This window comes from Seriola dumerili, unplaced genomic scaffold (assembly GCF_002260705.1).
Source record: "Seriola dumerili isolate Sdu_G_001 unplaced genomic scaffold, Sdu_1.0 BDQW01000068.1, whole genome shotgun sequence".
NCBI classification, from domain to species: domain Eukaryota; kingdom Metazoa; phylum Chordata; class Actinopteri; order Carangiformes; family Carangidae; genus Seriola; species Seriola dumerili.
In genome coordinates this window covers 14491641-14509226 of record NW_019174323.1, presented here as the reverse complement: position 1 = coordinate 14509226, position 17586 = coordinate 14491641, and the positions used below count along the sequence as shown (strand labels likewise).

Sequence of the window (17586 nt, the reverse complement as noted above, 5' to 3'; positions counted from 1 at the left end):
ATAAAGGTTTTACTCAGAATTTCCAGCAGAATTTCAAATACAAAAGTCTCAGAGTAAACATCTCAACAATAGTTTGTCATCTTATAAATTAGGCTTTTAGAAATATACAGTTGCATGTAAGTACCATTTGTGGAGGTGAGTGTGAGTTAAATGTAGTGGACAACAATCACAGACATGCGTGTGGTCTGTAAAGAACATTTTATACAAGCATTGTATTGGCAACATAAATAACAGCAAAATTACAGCACATTTTGGACTGGTATCTGGTATCTTTTTGCACCTGTCCCAGGTATCCTCCTCTGTTTTACTATGTGTTTATCTTTTTTTTTTTATAATAAAATTTAAAGAGTCCAGAAAAGGAGTTTGCAATAAAGGAAAGAAAATATTCATTAACTGCATACACTGTTTAAAGGTGAACTGAACAATGCTGTTGAGGTTTAAGTGATTCTGAATTATTAATTTATGTCTCAAAAACACACATTTATATTTGTTTTGATTGTACCATTGTGCAGAATTCAAACCCCTTTGCTTATTTCCTGGCTGTCTTGTGTTTATTGTAGCAGAACTCCTGTGTCCCCCTCAAAGTACCAACATGTCATTTGGTTTATCGTAGCTCTGTCCGGCTGTCATGGCTTCTTACTTTTTTGCCACTTGGTTTAATTTCAGACACATCTCTTTGCAGCACAGGTTTCTTTCTGGGGTTATTTTAAATATAGACGTTGTGCTATTAATCGTTTTGGACAGCAATGAGAGCATAGCATACTTCTGGCACTTGTGGCGCCAAGTGCTAGAAGTTCCAGTTTTTAAGCAAATAAGCAGTATGCTTTAATCTGGTTTTCACCCGTCACACTGAGCCACAACCAGTGCTTCTCACTAGCTTTTGTTTTGATTGAGGCTCTGACAACCTCTGCTAGCCTGGCTGTTGTAAACCTAGGGGAAGGCAGGAGTATGTGTTGGCAGATCCTGCATTCATAGCTTAGGAAATGGAAATGAAGGAAATACATATTTTATACAGTAAAAGCTTTGGTAACACACAATGTCTTCAAGATATCCCTGTCTGGTCTTGGAAGTTGGCTACTAAAAGTTTTTAGGAGCTTTGATAAGTAGCCATTCAGTCCCAGCCAAAATTGTGGCCGGTCATTTGGTAAAACTTGAGATTGAAGGGTCTGTAGAAGTCTCTGAGCCTAAGCAAGACCTCGGAGGGGATCTGGGGATGGGGCCTGCCCTTTGACTTCCCCAGGCAGCGTGGCCTGCTGCTCCCCTCTGGCTTCTTTAAGCAGGGGAAACCTTTGGTCTGGTTGAAGTAGAAGTGCTTGTCTGTCACCACACGTTTGAGTCCTAGAAAGTCCTGGACCCGGCCCATCTCGCCGGCTGGGTCCGTTACAAGGCGTTCGCCGCTCACGAAAAGGAAGCGCGAGAGTGGGAAGAAGCGCAGCCAGTTCTCCAGGTGCTTGGCATAGATGCCGATGCGTACGGCGCTCCAAGACGTGTCGATGAGTCCTGTGGTGGCATTGCGGAAGGCCAGGTTCTGGAAGGACGGGAGCCCGGGAGATTTGGACAGAGTCTGGGTGTAATCAGAAACAGCCCGGGTCACGGGGTCACGCACCACCACGATGAGCTTGGTGAGGCGGCTCATGGAGAAGACGCGACGAGGGGCTTCTTTGGTGATGAAGTAACTCGGCGTCTTCTCCATGGTGATCTGACCCTCCAGTGTACGAGGCATCAGGTTCCTGGATGAAAGAGAAAAAGACAGACAGAGAGAGGGAGAGACGGCTATTAATAAAACTGTACTCTAAACATTCCAGGAGGTTATACTTGAGAAAATGCCAACATGTGCTCTATGTTACAAAAATAACATCTATATATTAGAAAAAAATGAATACATTCCCTCAATATTCTCATAATTCTCAGTACATTCCTTTGATGATGCTTCTTTTGCCTTGGAGGCTTTTTGATTTTGGTTTGTAATTAGTGGGCTAAATCTGTGATTAGAGGGAGATAAACATGACATTAGCTGCTGGCATTGATGGAGTGACCATGTCAGTGCAGGCCGGGAGGGAATCTGTGAGTGGCTACTGTAGGAAAACCGCAAGGCTATATTAACCTCAGAAAAGTAATTTCCTCTCGTCCGCTGCCTCCTCCTAAACTGGCTCATAACTGCCTGGACCCTCCCTCTCCTCTTGTTCCTCACTGTGCTCCTCCGTGCTGGGAGAGCGTCCCGCAGGACTGAAATAATAGCCACATTACTGTCACACTGCTGGTATTTGTAGTCTTACAGCAAGGGTGGGAAAAGTTGCTGCTGCTATATTTTTTACTTTAATTCCTTGTTTTCCCCCATGTGTTTGTACTACAAACTAATCCTTGTCAAATAATATAAACGGTGTCGGGCAACTTACTTGAAAAATGTAATCTCATTAAAACAACCAGCTGTGTTGTAGACTATATGTGTTCTGCCTAGTGTCAGCTGGTTTCAGCCCTTTATCTGTTTGCTACTCTCATTCTCTCTGTGCTCACATACACAGTATTTTAATAAAGCCCAATTCCCAATACAGCTGTTCCCATCTATATTTTTCTGTGTCTGTTGTCACACAACGGAACAAGTATGAATAAGTGACCGAAACGCAGACCCTTTAACACTACGTTAACCAGCAGTCGCTATCGAGCCGTTTCCAAGCTGCTGTTCTGCACCACCGTCTGAAAAAATCATCAAACACATAAATAATGGCTGTGCTGTGATATTGGCTTTATTAATATTAACTTAAAAATAATCACTCAGAGAGAAAGTTAGAAGCTCAGTCCGGTCAGATGCTGTGTGGTCAGCATAGAGATGTGGCAAGTGGGAAAGCCCGACCTTGTGACTTTCTTATACGGAAAGTAGCAAAAGTTTGTCTGAAAAGTTGTTGATAGGTGCATTTAAAAAAAAAAAAAAAACTTGAAAAGTTAATACTACACACACTAAACACTACACATCTTTATGTTTCTCTTAAAGTCCACTTAGTGTCATCAAGAAGCTGAAAAAACAGCATTTAGTAGCAGTTACCTACTTAACAACAGAAAAGAGCAGATTAAGACTGTTAAAGAATAACTCTGGTTTGTTACAACTATTTTTGTAGTTTGGCCATCATTTTTATTGGTAATAAAAACATTGCACTCCCGAAGTTTATAGTCCTTTTTTCACAGCAGACACTTTGACTTGTCATAGCAGGAAAAGCACAGGTGTTACTAATAACATTAACGATGGCGCTGTGTTATTCAAGTGTCCCAGCAAAGCCACGAGAGTGTGACAGCGAGCCAACATGTACAATGGAACTGAAACTGTTCATACAATTTGGCCATCATTAACTTTATTAAATGCACCTGTGCTTTTCATACTCTAACATGTCAGAATGTCTCCTGCGAAAAAGGCCTTTTGCTGACATCTGGAAAAGCAGGAACATTGCTAAAAAAGAAGTCTGTCTGGATAAGAGACATGAACACTCAGTCACCTTTAGCCAAACTTATTTGAAAGAAAAAATGTTTTGAACTTTGAATGAAGTAGTTTAGATAATCTGTCAAGATTTACGGCTTGTTTACAACCTGTCTGATCATTTGACCACTCTGTTTTTTTTTTTTTTTTTTCATGTCTGACTTTGTTGTAGCAAAGTCATCCTGTTCCCTTAGCAATTACATTTGTAAGTACAGTGGTATCATAATTGATAGAATTAATGTCCAAAATATCTGGCTTCAGTAGTCTTATTAGGAATTCCCACAGAAACAACAGGCAGGAGTCCGATAACATGGCATGCCATGTGTTCTCGTTCAATCCTGTTATTGCCTTTGGCCCTCTGATTGTTATTATCATCAGTGGTAGAGGTATTCTAGGCACACTTTGGCTTTTAGACAAGTGGGCTGCTCTTTTCCTCTTGATCTTCACCCCTACTTAGATGACTCAGAGGCTGAGAAGACGTAGTAGTACCTCAGAAAGTTCAACAAACCCTAACTGAAGCCTGTGTTTGACTGAGAGTCTGTATAACGTGCCAGAGCAGATTGTATATAAAACAAGGGAAATGGGAGGGAAAGGAAAACCTATTTGTCTCGTGTCGTTTATTTCATTCAAATGCTACTGTAACGCTAAAATGGAATCTAATAACCTCCGCTGTGAAAAATATCCTGCCAATTTTCCTCTCTTAAAAAAAAAAAAAAAAAAAAAAAAAAGCACAACCAAAAAAATACAGCCCGTTGCTTTGAGTTTAAAGAGAAGCTTCAAATTTCAGTTTGCGTTATAGAAATCTAAGCAGTGAGGAATGCCAGTGTTGCAACTGTGAAAGATCCCTCAGCTAATTTCCATGCCTTCCCCCTCCCTCCTCAGCAGGCATGTGGTGATGGTTGGGTCGGAGTCTTCGTGGTTGGTCTGTAAGTGAAGAGCTTATGGGGCTCTGAGCTCTGGTGTGTGGTGATGGAGCCGACTCCATTCCTCTCTTTTTCTGATCCAACACACACACTCAGCTCCAAGTCCGGCATGTCCCCTGGCATGAAGTTACGAGGGTAACACCAAATACACAACTTATGGTATTCATAAGAAACCTCTAAGTTGTATTACAGGGCTGGGGCAAAACAAAACTGAGAAAATATAGCAAATACCAAAGGGTGAAAAGTTTCGAAAAACAATTCTGTTTCTATGGCTCGTCTCTACATTGAGATGTTTTACAATGAGCATTTTAGGCCAAAGTGTAAGCTACAACCTATTGCCCTGAAGCCAAGTTTCTGAGCCTGTCACCACATGATGTAAGTGGTAATATAGTTTTTATGAATCTGGGTCCCAGAAAAAAAGAAGCGAAATTTCTCATTTGGATCCAAGGAAAGTTTAACAACTCTGAGAGGAAATTCCCCCCTTGGATACTGTTACTCCCATGTGTCATCAATCTGTGATTTTGTGGTAATTGCATGTTGTTTTGGTGCATCTACTTCTCAGCCTGCCTCTTCTACCTTTGTTTCCTATTTCCCAGAATGACTTTCAACAACCCCTGAGAGATCATGTCTGAACAATCAAGTGAATATTAGTATAGAAAAAAGGAGACTTGGGTCCTTTCATCACCATATTTTTGGCTGCAATGCACTTGGGTCTCTTAATATTACTGTCTGGGGAGTCTGTGTCTCTTATGATAAATTTCTCCCTGTATGATTCTTTAACGTTAGTGGCTCTAGAAATAATCTCTCTGCTCTAAAGGGAATTAAAAACTGACAGTTACTGTTGATGTTTTAGATCATGAAACAATTTTCTCCTATCAAAAATGGGTGTTGTCTCCCTGGAAAAACCTACATAAGCTTCTACATTTTTTCTTTTTAACCAAAAGGCATAACAGAAAAACACACTACCAAACAAAAATATGCAAGATATTTTAGTGTTTTTTTTTTGTGGGTGCAGGCATTGACATCCCCTGCCCACAACCAAATCTGAAAGCAAAACCAATTGAGGTGCCAGTGTGTTTGCATTGTTTGGTGTTTTGTCAGTGTGTCTATAGCACTAAATGGATGTTTAATTTCATCCAATCAGTTTAGTGGAAGCCACGGTGTTCCATGCGAGGCTGAGTGGTGCTGCCACTGACATCATGTTTACATTTTGAACCACAGGCCTGTAATCACGGAGCAGCCTGGCTACAAAAGGAAAGCCCAGGAGGAGGCCACACGGTGGTGGGTACAGGGGAGGGGGGAGATGAGGGTGTGGGGGGTTGCAACAGAGAGAGGGATAGGAGAAGAAGAAGGAGAAGAGCAAGGAGAAGAGGGGGAAACAATAAAATGAAAGAGGGAATGCGAGGTAAGAGCACAGATGGAGAGAAGAAAAACAGCAGCAACCCAAGAAGGCACGAAATCCTCCCATTAACCTGGAGCTGCTATTCAGAAGCATCTAATCTTGTTTTCTCTCATAAAGATGAAAACGCAGTGTTTGTTCTTTTTTATCTGATATCAGTCGGTTTGTGTGCGACGCCGCCAACTGCCGGCCTCTGTATGGTTTCCAAAAGAGAGTTTAGGGAAACCTAGTGACCTGATGTTTGTTTTCATCACACCTTTACTGTTAGCATCTGGAGCAGGAATGCAACCGGGTCTGAAACTACGCAGATGTGTGTTTATCTGTGCATACAAATGTGTCCAGGCACTCTAACACACTTTTAGCTGTGGTCAGTGTGGGTGGGCTGAGCTTTATTAGCATCTGTTTAAAGGACTGCAGGCTAATAGCTTACTGTTTATGACTAGAATATGAGGACTCCTGAGTGACCTCTGTATAGTGACCTACGTCAGGCTCTCAACAATAAGCCAACAGGAGAGGAGCAGGGGCTACTTTATGTCGATGTAGTAGACAAACATTATTTAAATAACATTTTCCATGCCTGGCCTACAATCCAAGTAGAGGTAACTATAGCCTATATTTGGTCAAAGTTGAGTTAATAGCAGACGCTTGTGACATTTTTACTAAATAAAAAATGAATGTGGCATACAAATGAACAATTTCCATAAAACACTATGCAGAATTTGCAGTAACTACAAAATGGAGCTAAAAACCAAGCCAAACCCGCACACTGCACTCTGGCTTACCTTCTGCCACAGAGAGACAGCTATATCAAGTTTAAGCTAGCTAGTGGTGAGATAGCCGCAGTTAGCCTCAGCAAAAGGTAGGCTATATTAAGTTTCTTTGCCTATGACCAACCTACTGAAAATATAAACTTTGATTAACTTCAACCTTAGGAATTCTATTTGCTCCAATCCAATCACGATGGAGAAAAATAACAATTAAAGTTTAACTAGTCCTGCTAACGAGTAACTACCCTAGCTCAGGAGAGTAGCTGTAAATGTTATCTCACCTTCTGATGCTAAATGAATTCACACTGTTATATGTGGTTAAAGGGGCATTTCACTGATTTCACACTCACAGGTCAGTATACCTGTCGTGGAGCGTAGGCACTATAGCCTCGTGTTGCTCTGGCTGAGCTTTCTAAAGTCTGAAATAAAGATCCTGCTGATGTTGATAATCTCAGCTTTGGTTTTGATGCTACAATTCTTTAACAGAAAGCTTGTGTTAAAAAACTGGGGTGATGGTGCAAGTGGCATGGGTGTTTACCATGTTGATGAAGTTGTCCAGAAAATTTAGTTTTATTAAGTTATGGAAAATGGAGGTTTAAGTGTTTCTGGAGTTTGACTTATAAGGAATTAAAGTTAAGGATTTCTTGTCCTCAGCTGCATAGTCTTTGATCTTACTTTTCAAAAATCCTGTCTCTAGCAAGTCTCCCAACTTATGTGAAAGTGCAATAATAAATTGCTTAAGTACCCCTTTCATCTACCTTTAAACCCCATGTATTAAATTGTAGATTGAATTGTTACATCAATTTAAATAGAAATATTAGCAATGGTAGATTAATCACTATGAACTATTTAGCATAAATGATCAGAAAATAGCTTGTTGTCTTGAACAAAGTAGTTAAAAGAAGGAAAAAATGTAAAGAACAGGTTAGATTGTAGATGTATACTACAGTGTGTATGGATGGTCTATGCCAATTATTTCTGGGGTAAAATGATCTAAAGTGCATAAAACAATTATTCCTCCCTCACTTAGAACAGATTGATGCCTGAATGAAGGAGCTCACCCACTAAAGTGCTTCTCAAATGTGAGTGTGTGTATATTTCCAAATAAAAAGGACACCTGCAGGTACTGTAAACACAGCGGCTATTATCGCCTTTCCAGAGGGAAGCACACACATCAGCCATTTCCATTTCTGTTTGAACACCACCCATCTTACTCTTCTGCTTTCTGCCACGACAAACACACACTCATAGGCGCAGCACACACACACGTTCACACAGCAAACCATCTGAACATGCTGTCCACAGGATGGATCCACATCTGGGAGCAGTTTGTGTGTGTGTGTGTGTGTGTGTGTGTGTGTAACGTGGAGATGAGGGAGGTGTTTCAGGGTTAGGAAGTTTCCCTCTGGTCCCGGGGTTCGGAGCTCTGAAAGCTGTGAGCCATACCGGCTCTGCTGGGCCAGACTCCCGGACCCTCTAAATCCCCACCAGCCTGCACTGCACGGAAACACACTCTTCCACCCCGAAGGTCAGCGGCAGATGGTTGTGATTCAGAGGGCGAGACCACCGGGGATAACGGGGGATCATGTAATGCAACATGTCATCATGTGCAGCTTTCTTTCGCGTACATGCAGTGTTTCTTCCTCTTTTCCTTCCTCGATCCCTTCGTTTCCCTCACCTCCTCTCTTGTCTCCACTCTTCTCCATCTCTCTTACAACTTCAAAGCCTCCACTTGGCCTTTACTGTATCCTTCAAAGTGAGATTGTTATGAATATATTTGACATGTGTGAAGGAATTTTAAACCACTCTGACATCCTTGACCACTACAGAGGGACATATGAAGACACATACAGTCTGCCTGTGTGTGTTCAAAGATCTGTAAAAGCTGCTGTGTGGAGGTGGAGGCTTGTTATTACTGATGGCAAATACAGGGCTGAGCAGCTTCTGTGGGCTGATTACAAGTCAGCGGGGACTGTAAGCAACTCAATAAAAGGGGAGGTAAAGTAGTGCTTCTCTTTGTGTCTGTTGGAGGTGAGCCATTGCATTAGTTGGATGATGTTTCTGGCCAGTAACCTTTTGTTAAATGTATCCATTTCTATGTAAAAATACAGAAAACCTCTGTCTTGGATGTTTTCTTATTTTCTTAGTTATTGAAATTCAAGTTGCCAAGCTGCCAAAAAGAGATTTTAAGGCTAAAGTAAGTAATGATAAGTATCTGGTTTTTGAGTTTGTGTTGCTAAATGAGGTTTCACAGGTTTTTCCCTGTAAAGAAGAAGAAAAATCTGGTGGAGACCATCTATGCTTTTAAGTTTCAGGAATAAAAAAATCACTGAACATTGGTACACGTTACTATCCATCAGCCCTTTATGCAATATTTGTATTACATAAACCCATACTGCCCGCGCTTCATGTTATTGCATCTCGCTTCAGCATGTGTGTGGCGGACTATTACACACTCTGAAGGTTACCGTCTGGCAGACGCGCCCGGGTGGTGCGGAGTATTTTTACCGAGGAGGTTTGCATCACTGGGGTAGGTCGGTAGGAAAGAGCTGAAGAATGTGTCTAGCTGAGGGGAAAAATAGAGGCGTAACAGTTAATAGAGACATCACAGGGCCCTGAGAGCGATGAGTGAGTGAGAAGTAGTCAGTCAGAGTTTCCTCTGAGAAACCAGGGCAGCCCTAATGACAGAGGAAGATCTCAAAGCTACTGACTGTTTGAACCGTTAGCATTAGCGTGCAACCTTTGATGACTGATGTAACACAGTAATATACCTTGAAGCAGTAGCTTGACATTTTGGGGGAATATGCTTATTCACTTTCTTGCTCAGAAAGAAAAAAAAAAAAAAAATCACACCATCACCGAAGATGTCACTAAAATCCAAACGAATAACAGGAAAGTAGAATCCTAGAAACGACAACAGCAAGAAAAACGCAGAGGAAATGACGAACAGGAAGAGGGGATGTAGTGATTATGTCTTTCCGATAGCGTAACAACCTGTAATGACAGAATAAAGCAAAGCCTGATGTGTGTTTCTGAATGTATGAGTCTGTGTCCATATGTGTAAGTGTAAGGAAATGTGTGCGCACGTGTATGTGTATGTGTGTGTGTGTGTGTGTGTGTGTGTGTGTGTGTGTGTGTTTGTGTGTGTGCTGCCACAGATTGCTCCCACCCCTCTTCACTTATCGAATGGGAAAATCTCCATTGGAGTTCCTGCCGGGCCCTCAGTGGCCTACTTGTGTGGCTTTATCTCCGAGCTGCCAGGGGCCGCGGGGGGGGCCCCACCCTGCCTTCATCCGATCCCCTGAACACAAGCTGGACACATAGATGGGGTGGAGAGACGGGCAGATTACAGAAGGATGGTTCAGTGATGTCATGATGTCTCCACCACAGTTACATAACTGGGCTGTTAGTAAGATGGTGTGATGAGCTGGGAATATGTGTGGACTCGGTTCAGTTCAGTTTGACTGGTAATTTAAATGTAATATTGGTCGGAATGAGCTAATTAGAACTGAAACGACTTGTTGATTACTCTATTAGTAGATTGACAGAAAATCAATTAGAATTAGAATTAGTTGGTCAAATATTTTGTTAATCAGATAATCATTTAAGTTATTTAATTAAATGAACTGGTCCCAGTTTCTCAAATGTCATTATTTGCTATAGTTTTCTTAATTTTCTTTGTTTTTATACTAAACATCTTTGGTATTTGGAGTTTTGGTTGGACAGAACAATTTGAAAATGTCAGCTTGGGTTATGGGAGCCTGTTATGGACATTTTTTGGACTAAATGATTCATCCATTATTTGATAAAATAACAATGAAAGTTATTATTAGCTTCTACCCTAGAGCACATATCAATGTGTATTTAAAAAAATTTGGTAATTTTGAATATATTAAAAATGTATTGGAATATATGGAAAGTCTTGATATATACTAATAAGATAATTCTTTTCTTCTCCATATATTTACATACAGTGGATATGATAATTAAAAAAAGAAGATATGATAACTTGCTTTGTTATATATAAATAAGTGAAAGGTGTATATATTTTTTAAATATGTTGCTTTTACATTTTTTTTTTTTTTACAATACATTAAAAACACAGTCTATCCATGCATGTAAAAAATCTAAATATTATGGTATGTTGTTCTATTGTGTGTTGTGTACATTGTGGTATGAAAGCCACTTTTCATGATCCCCAGACTAAACTAAACAGCTGTTTCTTATCTTTTAACCTGCAGTGCAAATGGATTTAGCCTGGCCTTTAGTCCAGTTAAAGATTAAACAGGAGACAACATGTACATACTGTAATGTTTACCCTCTTCTCTGACTCTGCACAGACGACAGAGAAAACAACCACATTTTCACTAATTAAACAGCTTACAGAGTACACACACATGTGGGACACACGCACACACACACACACACACCTCAGAAACACTGTAATCGACTCAATATGGACTTTTGCTCATCTGGCAACTCCCCAGGTCCCGTCCAATAAGAACACTCGATACCGTCCGATCCTGAAAACCCACTTCCGAGCAGCTCGGGCCTACCACTCCTTGTGGTTTCTGTAGCTCATTGTTAGCTGTGTCTTAAGCTGAAAAACGGAAATCACTGCTGGCAGAGGCTCGGCTTTTACAACTGGAAACAGTCCATTCAGCGGTCCGCTATTAGTGCCATCTATCAGGCTCGGCAGAGTGGACTCAGCGGGCCTTGGCTACGTTTACACACACATCAATATATACAGGGCACAGCAGAGTTTGGATGGACATGAAGCGGGAGCTGCTGTGTTGGTTTCCAGATGTCCTCCCATCGCCCTGTCTTGTTTGATGTTTTGCTTGTCCTCGAATTCAGCTCCAGCTCTCTGTGCCAGAGTTTCAGGGATAATTAATCTCATTTCCTCTCGAAACCAGCACAGACATCAGCGACAATTAACCAATTCTTCTAAGTTGGTTAAGTTAAACTGATGGGAGTTTTGTAGGGAGGTTTTATAAGCTGACAAAGAAAGGCGTGTTTCTCTTAGGGATTCTCAGGGTGGCTGCAGGTTCTCACGATACCCCGTCACCCCCTCCCACCTTAACCCAGTCAGGCAGTCAGACATTAACCAGAGATGGACACCAGTAAGAGGTCTATGGTCACACACACACACACACACACACACACACACACACACACACACACACACACACACACACACACACACAGTCAATAATTACCTACCTCTCCAGACAGGCCAGTGACGGTAGACTGGGTGTGGGTTTGAGTAACTCTTCTATCGGACAAAACCAAACAGCTGCAACTATAAATGTTGTTGACGTAAAGTCATAAGTGAGTTGATGTTGTTTTCAAATTCTTTCTTCGATGTAGAACAGTGAAAACTGCAGCATTAAAAACTGATTAAAACCCCTGAGCTCCCCGACAGGATCATCTTGAATTTGTAATTCAGAGATGAAACAAGAAATTGATTATTCGACAAATTGATCCCTAGAGAATGTTGGTACATTTTACTTTCAACTATTTTGGTAAACGATTCATCTTTTCTTTTTCTTTTTTTTTTTTTTCTTGGCAAAAATGCTGAACAGGATTTTCTGGTCACCATTTTGAGCTTTAGGAAATTGTGTCAGGCATTTGTTTTCAGGCACTTTACAGACCAAACAGTTCATCTAATAATCACCAAAATAATCTGCAGATTAATCAAAAATGAAAAATAATTAGTTGCTGTCCTCACAGGCAGCCATTTTATTAGCCTTCAATTTATTAATTACTATCACACATTTTTTGGTGATGATGTCAAAAGAAATAAATATATTCATTAGATTTTTGAATCTTAAATTAAGATGACAATAACATCAGATGCTTATATTATGCTGTTACACACGGTGTACACATACCCAGTGGTGCAAGAAATATTCAGATCCTTGATTGATGTGAAAATATTACCAGAAAAAAATAGTGCTCATTATGCAAGATTGTCCTTTGTGTTATATTATTAGATATATACACTAATTTGCAAGTCGTTTAGGTAAACCTACTTAGTTATACTGAGGGGTGGGGTGTTTCTGTTATTTAGCCCACCCTCACTGATGGACAAAACAACAGAAACACCTGTTCAACACAATACAGTTCAACTGCACCACAAACTGACCTCACAGCTGAATCGTCACCTCTCTAAAACTGAACATTACAACGTTGATGAAAGCAGCATTTAATACTGCAGGACTGTTGTGTCAGACTGTAGCTAGTTGGACCTATTGAGGGCGTGTTGGACATAGACTGTAAATAAATATGGACGTAGCCTCCGTGATGTCATCCATAGGTTTCTGAAGAGCAGCTTTGAAGCTCAGAGTGAGCTGCGGTGCCTGACTTCACTTAACTCCCCGCTAATGGGCAAAGAGGTGTGGGGCTTATGTGGAGCCGAGATCTTCGGTGTGTGCCGCTTTCCCACCTGTCACTCAAAGCGGCCACACCCTCAATTATGCATAAGTACTAACAGGTGAATTATGTGAGAATTCACCCCTGTACAGTTGTCATAATCTATAGAGACCAAAACCGGTTTTTGTAACAAGCTGTAAACATGTTTATTTCTGGGCATTTTAACATGAGGGTCTATGGGGATTGACTCGCTTTTGGAGCCAGCCTCAAGTGGGCATTAGAGGAACTGCAGTTTGCAGTTTTGCAGGTTGCCACTCGGTATTGAATTATTACATTATCAATACTGATGCATTAAGAAGCAGTTTAATGTTGCATCTTGTCAAGGTGGAGCCACTAGTCCATCTTAAAACAATACTCACATACCCATATGTGCCAAGAACAGTTCTGACCATGAGAAGATCCCTTCTTAATGTGATTTTAATGGGGAGCAAAATTATTTTCTTCAGGAGTAAGACAGTTTTCCTCACACATGCAGAGCCTGACCTTATTTTCAATTTCCCATCTTCGCTCATTTACTGTTTGCAGACTAATCTGAAACCAAAAGGCCGATGACACAAAGCAAAGAGAGTAGAAAAAAGCAAGAGGTTGAGAGGAATTAAAAGCATGTGATGTGGAGAAGAGAAGGTGGAGGAGAAGTAGCATGAGGACGATTATGTTGTGGTGCATTAAACGTGGCGGCTCGTCAGTCATCCTGCTCTCACAGATCTCTCGCAGCCTCACTATCTGCTCTGTCTGTTTGACAAGGACGGCGGGTTTTGATTAGTTTGTGGTTGGAGAGAAGTAACAGCATGTTATGATTCTTTTACTTCACAGTTTGGAATTTAAAAATCGGTCACAGCGATGACGCAAACTCTCTCTTTCTCTACTCTGTACATGTGATTAAAGTGCAGTGAGGTTCGTAGTTTCTCCGGTGATCCTCACATCGTGCATCTCTCCCCAGTCATCTGATTCCATTATTTCTGACTGGATGAGACACGGCATGCTGGGAAGGGAAAGGTCAACCAAAGACAAGCTGTCAAAATATAAATGACTGAGTTGAGTCAGACCTGTTTTTTCACTGACTGAAAATCCATATCTATCCCACAGCAATTTATCAAGTCATGTTTAATTATATCCTAAAAGTTTTCCGAGATTAATTTACATATTGTGTTAATGCTGACACAAATGCCCTCACATGTAAATAACGGTGTGTGTCATGTTATGTTTATTAGTTCTGACAGACATGTAGGATAGTGTTGCTCATGTTCGTGGATATAACAGAGTAGTTTTTCCTTCCTGTACTTCTGCAGCCTCAAATACTCGCAAATCATTGGAGCCTGTCTTTTTGCACAAAGCCTTCTTTCTTCCAGCAAGATCTATACATTTCCTATTTTTCCAAATTCTTCCCTGAAAGCCTCTCTTTGCCCCCAAAACCCCTGTGTCAGTCCCTCTGCAACATGCAGCTCCCAAGAATCTGAGCAGAGAGGAATTCATCCCCTGTGATTGGTAGAAAAGTCTAACAGGAAATAAAACCTGGACATTCCTGTCTAGGTAGTGCATCCAGCACTCAGCTGAATTATACAACATGCTTCTTCAGAGAGAAGAGGCTATGAGGAAAAGAAATGAGTCGATAAGAAAAAAGATTTAGAGACAGAGAGAAGAAATATTGACTCTTAAGGAGAGAAAAAGAGAAAGAGGCTCTAACAAGGGCGAGAACTCATCCAGTGGCTTTACATTACAGAGTTTGAGTGACCTGAACAAGCCAATAAATCCACTCCAGCAACACTCTGACTGTGGGGTATAAATGTCAGCAGTGGAAGGGAGTAACAGCTCCTTGTCAACAAGATTGAATATTCAGAAGTTAATTCATTTCTGCTGCAACAGCGTGATAAAAGCCGACAGAGAGAGAGATCAATAGAAAGAACCTATTTTAGGTGATCGATATCGGGAAATGACATTTATATCTGCAGGTTATTTATAGCGTCAAGAAAAAGGCTGAGAGATGCTGAGAATCGTGGGACGGGGTGGACCTCAGGTAGAGCTGAAGCAGTGTGAATGAATCCGAGCTCACACACACACACACACACACTCACACACACACACTCACACACATGCTCACACTCACTCAGTCGAACACCATGGCTGTCTAAACCCTCATTCTCCACCACGAAACCACAGAATCGTTTCCAGTAGATGGCAAAGCCAAGGCTTTTCCACATATAAGCATTTTTTTCTCAAACAATTTGCCAAATGCTTCCTTTAAGGATGTCCTTGTGTTTTACTTGGTTACCAGCTGAAGACAGAGGCCAAGACTCTCTCTGCGAGCTCAAAGACACAGACAGCACTTTGAAATGAAGAGCTCTGTCAGAGAAGAAATGTTTAAGTGATACTTTCCAGTCCAGTTTCAGATGATTTCGTTGGCTTCACATGCTACGGTTCTGTTTCAAATTGATGTATGTGAATCACCGGGTACTTAACATGTAATTACACTAAATGAATAATATTTTTATAACATCATATGATATGTGGAAGTATGGAATAGGTAGGAGAGCAGAAAAGAAAGAAAGAAAGAAAGAAAGAAAGAAAGGAAAGGCACAGGGAAGTCAACATAGGAACAAATCAGTGCTGAGGTATATCGATCAATACTTTAACACGTTATTACAGTAAATTAATATTTTGATTTTCAGGTAAATGTGATAGGTGAAAGTGATGTGTCGGAGCCAAAGGAAAGCAAAGGAAATGAAATGAAGAGAACAGAACACCTGACCTACCCCCACAGCCCCGTCAGATGACCTCAAGTAACCCCTCATTGACACAATCCATCGTGTCCAAACACGTTCGTTTGAACTGCTTTTAAACCGGATGCTATTTTAACACTAGCAATTATACAAATCTGGATATCGTTAACCGACAATACTGTCCTCGTGAAATTGATGTTAGAGGAGTGGCAGAAGTTAGAGGTCTAAGTATTTGTCCATTACTTTTAGATATTTCAATTATTTATTTAGGTTAACATTCATTTTATCTGTTATCTTTTTCGTCTATTTATCCATTAAGCTAACATAACTTTTAGTTATTTGTATAGTCTATTTATCCATTATGTTTAGATAACAGTTTCAACCATTTATCCATTAGGCGAACATTACTTTTAGCTATCTGTTTAGGATGTTTATCAGTTAAGTTTAGCTAATAATTTCAATTAATCAATTACGCTAACATTACTTTTAGCTAACAATTTCTACAATTTATCCATTAGGCTAATGTTTTTTTCCTGCATTTGAGCCATTAATCCATTAGTTTTAGTTATCAATGTGTCATGCTCATGTACCGCTGGAAACTAAAGAACAACCCCCTGGAGTACACTGTAGTAATGCATGGATGGTGTTGCTTGGACTAGAGGTTACTCATATTTCAAACATTTACATCTGTCTCATATATATATATATATATATCTCAATATATATATATATATAAATATATATTATATAAGTTATATATTATATATATATATATTATATTATATATAGTATATATAAAAGAATAAGTCCAATAACTCTCATTGCTTGTCTGTAAGCCAGTGAACTACACAGCCCCTGGTACAATAAGCTTCCCCTATAGCACTAAAGGTGTAGGAAGACGGTAGGAGGGTGGCTGGTAGAAGTGTTGACTAATGCTTCATAAGGCCTTGTTTTAACTGTGACTGGGGAGCCTAATCCTCTCACCCCGTCTGCATGTCCCTGAGCCCTCCATGTTAATGCCTGTCCTATCATTACACCAGTCCAATTACACATGGTGTTGACACGAGCTGTCAGCGGATTAGGACAGAGCAAAAACACAGTTTCATTATGGCTTTCAAAAGAGAAAAGAGAGGAAGAGAAAAAAAAAGAGGTGAATGCGTCATGTCTGCTAAAAAAGAACAAGGTAAAACAGTTTCCTGTCAACACAAAGCAGTAAAAGGAACATGTAGAGTTGCTTCTCACCTTTAACCTTTTCTATGTTCTGTGCTTCGTGACTCTTCAGCTACAGATCTTTAGAGCTTGTTGCTTCCAGCTGAAAATGCATTTCCTCAAAAATCTGGGTTTTCCCTCAACACTGATTAGATCATTTTAACCAGTGGAACAAAAAAAGTCTTCAAAGCTGACACTAAAATTTTTGTTTGATTGCCCGACAATGCACATTTAAAAATAGACTATAGATAATTAAAACTGAACATCTAACAAAAAAGATAAAAGTATTTTTTTTTTTTTTTAATCACCAAAGATCATTGTTGATCCAGTTAAAAGTATCAGTTGCTCATATACCTTCGCGAAGACGAGAAAGTCTTACACCAAAATGTGTGACATTCGCACGGAAGCCATTCATTCATTTCAGATGGAGAGAGTGGCAACCAACGTGACAAGGCACTATGCTGAATCTCCACCAGGTTGTGCAGCCAAGAGTTTAACTAAAGGGAACTTTGACCCCAATACACTGTACCACATGTGTCCAAGTGGGTTCTGGCATTAAGAGGATTCACAATAAATTTACTATGCAGGAAGAGATAGAAGAGATGAGATCAACTTGGGGGTCTCTGAATTCACTGGTTCTGTAACTCAGTTGATCAATCATCTCTCCTGG

The 17586-nt window shown here is 40.4% G+C and overlaps 1 protein-coding gene across 1 annotated transcript in view; it reads right to left on the bottom strand.

Moving 5' to 3' along the window:
- Positions 1-320: 320 nt before the first annotated feature.
- LOC111220375 (heparan sulfate glucosamine 3-O-sulfotransferase 6-like) overlaps positions 321-17586 on the bottom strand; it is a 22052-nt gene continuing 4786 nt past the window's right edge. Inside the window, exon 2 of the mRNA XM_022743444.1 lies at positions 321-1730. Coding sequence (XP_022599165.1) covers positions 1112-1730 — 619 coding nt within the window. The 3' untranslated portion in view covers positions 321-1111. The remainder of the gene's footprint in view (positions 1731-17586) is intronic.